The sequence below is a fragment of the Macrobrachium rosenbergii genome, chromosome 56 (genome assembly GCF_040412425.1).
Source record: "Macrobrachium rosenbergii isolate ZJJX-2024 chromosome 56, ASM4041242v1, whole genome shotgun sequence".
NCBI lineage: Eukaryota > Metazoa > Arthropoda > Malacostraca > Decapoda > Palaemonidae > Macrobrachium > Macrobrachium rosenbergii.
In genome coordinates, this window is record NC_089796.1 from 11,694,409 (window position 1) to 11,700,872 (window position 6,464).

General features: G+C 36.0%; 1 protein-coding gene across 1 annotated transcript; it reads left to right on the forward strand.

Moving 5' to 3' along the window:
• The first annotated feature begins 1,466 nt into the window (after positions 1-1,466).
• LOC136836391 (uncharacterized) lies at positions 1,467-6,185 on the forward strand. The gene is made up of 4 exons (XM_067100585.1): positions 1,467-1,619; positions 4,700-4,930; positions 5,369-5,506; positions 5,808-6,185. Exons 1-4 carry the CDS (start codon positions 1,554-1,556, stop codon positions 5,859-5,861), a joined length of 489 nt encoding a protein of 162 aa, XP_066956686.1. The 5' UTR covers positions 1,467-1,553; the 3' UTR covers positions 5,862-6,185.
• The last annotated feature ends 279 nt before the right edge of the window (positions 6,186-6,464 follow it).

The following is a 6,464-nucleotide window of genomic DNA, read 5'->3' on the forward strand; positions in this document are numbered from 1 at the left end:
CTGCCAGTTGAGTATTCATAAATAGCCTATAGTCCCAGTTTCTTATAGGTTACGTGTCCATTATTCTACCGAGGAAATAATTTTTGTCGTATTTTGTAAACCACAACTTGAACGATCCTAAAACACTACAGCGTAAATTTTGAGCAAATCAGCAATGGACAACACTAACAAGGAGTTAAGTCATGTACGATAAAAATGCTAATTATACACGTAATGAAAACTTTCTCCAAACGAAGAAATACTTTTTAAAAACTCTACAATGATATACTTACTAATGTTGTAAAGCAAGGTACACAACACAAAACGACACAAAGCTGAAACCTCAGACCAGGAAGGAATGCAAATGACTGAACAAGGAGAGGCTGACAGCCTGACACTTTACAATTAGCTTGGCAGTGAGCAGTGCAAATTTCGACATTAGCTAGACAAGACTTTTACTTCTTCTTCGCTCTTTATTTGCTGGAGACGATTGTGTAAAGATTGGTTACTGCTTGCCAATTTAACAAGATAAAAAAATAAATTATGCAGTTCGGAAAAATTAGCATTTGTACATATTAAAACTATCATGGTTCGTTCGTTGCTATGAAAGTAGCGCAAAGCTAATCAAGATTCGTGCTAATAACGTTGTTCAAGATCTACATGTAATAAACAAAGGATAACTGCGTAGTTACTTTGTAAACTACAGCCGTGTAAAACATCAATGTGACAAGTGTTCGCCTTATTGTTAATAACGTCGAATGAGCATCATCAGTATAAATAACGACTTAGAGATCATGGGAAATTAGGGCATTTGTTTTTATTATTGCTTTTCTGTTATTTTCATGTCAAAATTTTAAGCAATACGTGCTTGTCTTTTATTTGTGCAAATGTCCTGCTTGGTCTTTTTACTTCCCGATCGAGGGTTAAAAATAAAAAAATTAAAAAATTCTGGACTTTGAATATGGTAGTACACCTTGATATATTTCATATTCGTCACTAATTATGTCTAATACATTACACAAGTCGGGCAATTGAGACAATTTTCAAAATACGCTTCGTTGTGCAAAACAATCACCTAACTGATGTGAAGAAAAGAACAATGCCATAACCATAAGTGAATGTGATATTATCAAGAACATATTGAAAAATACTTTTCCATACACAAGTAGAATTAAGAGAAATGAGGTAATAACCTCACAATCTGATGGTGGAATCACCAAAGATTTAATACTTTTGACACGGGAACACTTGTGCCCAAAGGGATCACCTGTCCAATCTGTGTCGGTTGTCTCCATCAATGTCGAAAATTTGTATTTTTAAGTAACTTTGCAGCATATTTTTCGAACGCTATTATACGCACCAGCATAGCTGAATTCATACTATTTCAGAATTAAACAAGAACTACCCTAACGTAATTAAATAGCTCTGGCTGAATTCAAAATGCTCTTGAAATACCTGGCACTTCACTAGTTCATTAAGTCACCTGAATTAATGGCCTCGGCATTAACACACATCTGAGAGAATTCCTTCAGCGACTTCAGTGACAAAGTTGCCTTGCTTTCGCAGAGACCAACATGAAGACCAGCTTAGTCATTCTTTTGTTAGGGGCTGTGCTTCCTGCAGTGACGTTCGCCGAAAAGGTATTGTTCGTTTGAAAATCAAACCTGCGCGTATTAATGAGTTCCATATCGTCACATGGTAAAGCAGATTTTGATCAGTTGAACTAGCGGGAAATATTTTTTGTTTGTCTTTGCTTACGTGGATGTAGCATTGACCGGTTTATGGTTTTTTGCTTGACGCAGATGTGGATATGTAATTAATTGTGTTTATACATATGGATATTAATTTTTTTACTTGTTTTAGACTCAAGAATATGTTACTTCAACTCAGTGGGCAAAAATTGACTGTGGCGTTGAAAATATCAAATTATTCCTGGTAATTCTAATACGTCATTTTCTGAGTTCTACAGTCCTGCTGATGTCTATCCAAATTGATGGTGTTGGAGTACTGCGAATCTAGTGACAGTGACTTGAATTCTCTCGCTCTCTCTCTCTTGTATATATATATATATATATATATATATATATATATATATATATATATATATATATATATATATATATTATATATATATATGTGTATAATATATATATATATATATATATATATATATATATATATATATATATATATATATATATATATATATATTTCTCCGAAAATTTTATTTCTAATGCAGTCAATAAAATAAATAATTTACATTTTCACAACTGAACGTTTACGGTCATCATTTTAAATTTCTAAAGGACATTTTTTTTACTTTACTCCATTCTCATCACATAAACCTAGTACAGTCATTGAAATAACCTTCCCCCAATGTCAGTATTTTTTTCAGCAAACGACTACGGAGATAATAAATATGAGGGCCTGGTAACTACCAGCTCATTACAATATGAATTTGTATTTTGACGGCAATATGTCATGCCCTATGAATAGTTGATTTTAGTGACTGCTTGGTAATAATAAAAAAAGCAGTCCTTCAAAAATATCGAACAAATTTATTCCGGATCTACCTAAAAACAGCAATACGATAACGCGGTGCTACTTTGGGTTGTTATCTACTCATCTGCGAGGTTATAGTACTAAACCTGAGAGTATTATATACACCCATTTCTATAGTGCGAGGTCGACAACTTTTATATTAATAAACGATATCTTTGATCCCCAAGGGGCTAGTACTAAACACGCGTAGATAAGCCAAAGTAGAAGCGATAAAACTACCTATTCAAAAAACTATTAGTGACTTATGGCCACACTTGATACACTGAATGGTGTCGAAACGAGGATGACTTTATTAATATCCTCCTGTCATTTAGACTAAAATTCCTTACCTCATGTGCACCTGTGGTCGGTCGATAATCGGTCTCGTTTCAATACGTAAGTCTAACGCCCACCAGTGACGAGTGATCGAAGGGTGCTATTACCCAACATAATGGTTCACCACAGTTTAGCAGTTTATAGTTTGTCTCTGTATATTCTGAAATTAAATGAATACGAAATTATCATATTTATTAACTAACTTATTTTTGAAAAATGATTAGTTGAAAATCAGACAAATTTTCATTTATTAAATAGCTTAATACATTTATATACTTCGATAGTCCGTATCTCTGTTATAACAATCACAAACGGCGCTTTTGCAAACAAAATATCTGATCCGAGCAATTTAAAACAACACAGGAACTATGGAATTTACTTAAGTGCTTCTTGAGTAGGACCAGGAAAAATAACTTAGCTTTTCTTTAGCACAAAGAAACAGTGACACAATCTCCTAAACCCCATTTAAATAAAATTAGACTAGGGCACATGGCCATCAGCCCTTGGGTACTTTCACGCTTTACGATATGCTTCTGTCACAAATTTTTCTTGTAGGACTATCACAGGGTACCCGATTTGAGAATGATGAGTAGTTCTTTACGTAAGTGTACGCTCCCAAAAGCCCGAGGGAAAATTAAGTTGATATTTACGTTAAGTTAAATCTGAAAGTCCTCCAACAGACTTTCTCCTCTGAAGTCATGATCTCGGTAAAAGTGAGTGTCGTCAAACCACTGAAGTTGACTATGCAGTAGCCTACTTGTCGAAACTTCTGTGTTAACGAACAGTACTGCTTAACACCAGAACTGGGTAAAGAGCCATTATCCAGATAAGGACAGATAATGCACAAGCAATTTTGTGTGCTTTAGGAAAACGACATATTTTACGCCATACTGTATATAAACCATCCTCTCTTAATCTAAGATAGCATTCAAATGCATACTGAAGGATTTTAAATAATTAAGGATACTGTACCATGAGCGAAGAGATGCTCGCAGGTGAAAGCATTGATTATATTTCGAATTTTCTCCTCTGATGTCGCAGTTTTATTTCACTAGATTCACTTGATACAATCATATGTCATCACAGCTAGCGTGGCATGCGGGGTCCTTAAACTGTTCACTGTACAAATGAATGAAAGGGAGGGTCAAGAAGGCAAGTTCGACCCTAGGAACTTACGTACCGCCTAAAAGCTCAGGCCAAGATACCTTGATTTTGCATTACTTGCATAGGAGCCATTGGTGAGAGACGTTGGCCCATGGTTGGACGATGGGAGATCTGAACGTGGAGATATCACCCGTGCACTGTCGCTATTACACGAAGGAAAAATATGTGGAAACATTGCATGTTTATATTAAGTGTATCATTTACCTTGCTTGATTATACACATAGTGTGATCACTGCTGCTGTTGCTGCACAAGCAAGTTATTGCACCAACCCGAGCTCTTGATTGTACCCGAGGTTTTTGGTTGGTTTGGCGTAGTTGGCTTATGCTACTACACGGGCCCTTAACTAAAGTGTGGTAAATGACCAGGTAAAGTGCTAAAGGGAATAAGAGACTTGGTGTGGTTCCCCCGGTATTGTCCAACCAGCAGAGACTGTAAAACTGAAAATTGTTACCAGAACCGGCCTTATGCCAGCACGCACTCTTGCTCCTGTAGCTGCGCGTACATAAAATTGAAGCCACTGCTTGCACTTGATGATTTTCGACCTAAAAAATGGCTTTCTTTCTATATGTAATTTCATTCTTAAATTAGAATTGTAAGTATGCCATCATATCACATTTTACCATCTGATATCTTTATATTTGGTATCTCCTTCATTTCGTTTGTTTTATACGTACCAGATCGAAGCCAAAAAGAAGCACGAAAATGACGTCAATGACGATGACGTCAATGAAGAGGAAGAGGAGGGAGAATGGGACATAGAGCGTGAGGTTTTTGGTCCCCAAGTGGAACGCTTCCAAGGTCTTCACATCCTGGACGAAAATATGAACATAATTATCAGCGAGCCTTCTGACAGAGTGCTCAGGGCTATCAGTGGTCCCAAAAAGGAAGGTGATTTGACACTAGAAAAGGTAAGATGGATGTATGTGGTATTTAGGGCAGAGGCCAGTGAAATAAGGCTTATGTAGCCATTACGCATCATACAAGTACAAATAATGCCTTATTACCCAAAAATAGAAACGTGACTTTTTGCTTAAAATTGAAATTAGTGTTTCATTAAACATGCAATACAAATTCTTTGTAATGGGTGGCTGTAGTTCCATCTTGTTACAGCCACTTATGTTTATTTACTCTTTTATAGTGTAGAAAAACTATCCCTGTCCATTCTTATGTGCAACTGTCTCGTTCCCTTCATTAGGAAAAGGAAAATTTTCTTCACATCATTGAGAATAAAACTCTCGGGCTCTGAGTCTTAATTTCAATGGCTACCTAAAGCAATCTAATTTCTCCCTTAGTCGTCTGTGGAACTCAGTTACTGAATGTATCTTAAATATATAAAAACTCGACAGGTGAAAGCTCTCTACAAGGAGAAAATGGAACGTGACGAGAGAAAAACGAGATGGCTGGATGAAAATCGCAAGAATGGTGGACTACTCAATCAAGACTTCGAACAACTGCTGGCTAAAGAACAGAAGGTTGCGGAACAGGTAAGGACCCTTTGAAAAACACAAATGCAGTGATGTCCTTGGTAACGTGGAAATACATATTTTATATTAAATGCTACTCTCGAATCGAAAATAAATCATAGGAAGGACCACTTTTAATGGCATTGGCCTTGAAGTAGAAAGAAGCTTTCAGTAAAATGATCATTAAACATGTTCCTTTTGGATGTGAGCTACAGTAACTTCCTTAACTTGGTATGTCTTAGAATCTAACAACTCGACATGTCTAACTGAAACGGCATTCCTTGCTCTCTGAATTCATTGGATATTTTTTTTTTAATTCCAGAAAGCTGCAGCAGATGACTCCATCGTTAAACGTGTCATGGATTTCTTCTGGTAATAATTAAGATTATCTGCAATCGCTCTCACATCCAGCTGATACATCTTGATTGATGGTATAAAAAGCTCTTTTGCAACAGAACCTTTGTGATGGTAAACAAATCTCCATTACTCTTACTTCCATGTATATCTTCCACATTATGTTTTGATTTTTTTCATGGAGATTACCAGGTTGTGGTAAATGCATCTAAATTCATCTTATTACTGAAGAAATATCACTTAGAAGATAAGAATCAAACAGGTTAATGACACTATCCTATGTAATAGCAATTTTTTTTCCTTCTCACGTTAAAATTATCTTATATTTAATAAACTGATCTTCAAATGACGACGTTTCACTTACTGCCCAAATTTCCCGCGCAGTGTAGCCATATCAGTAAATTTGCTATCCGTGTGTACTTTATTGTATAGGCGAGTAATTCATGTAGTGTTTGGCAGCCAGGGGAAACGTCGCTGAGAGCATGGGCTGAAATTGCAAGGATTCACATTTTTTCAGATTACACTTCCATTGCGTCTGGTCCTATGTAGGAAAGAATCCAGTACTTAAATGAATATCTTGAAGAATAATTAAGGGCAGTTTTATATTTCTAATTAGTTCTAATAG

Coding starts and splice junctions, on each gene's coding strand:
- LOC136836391 (XM_067100585.1), top strand. CDS start 1,554: ATGAAGACCAGCTTAGTCATTCTTTTGTTAGGGGCTGTGCTTCCTGCA. Junction 1,620..4,699: donor CAGTGACGTTCGCCGAAAAG/GTATTGTTCGTT, acceptor TATACGTACCAG/ATCGAAGCCAAAAAGAAGCA. Junction 4,931..5,368: donor GTGATTTGACACTAGAAAAG/GTAAGATGGATG, acceptor AAAACTCGACAG/GTGAAAGCTCTCTACAAGGA.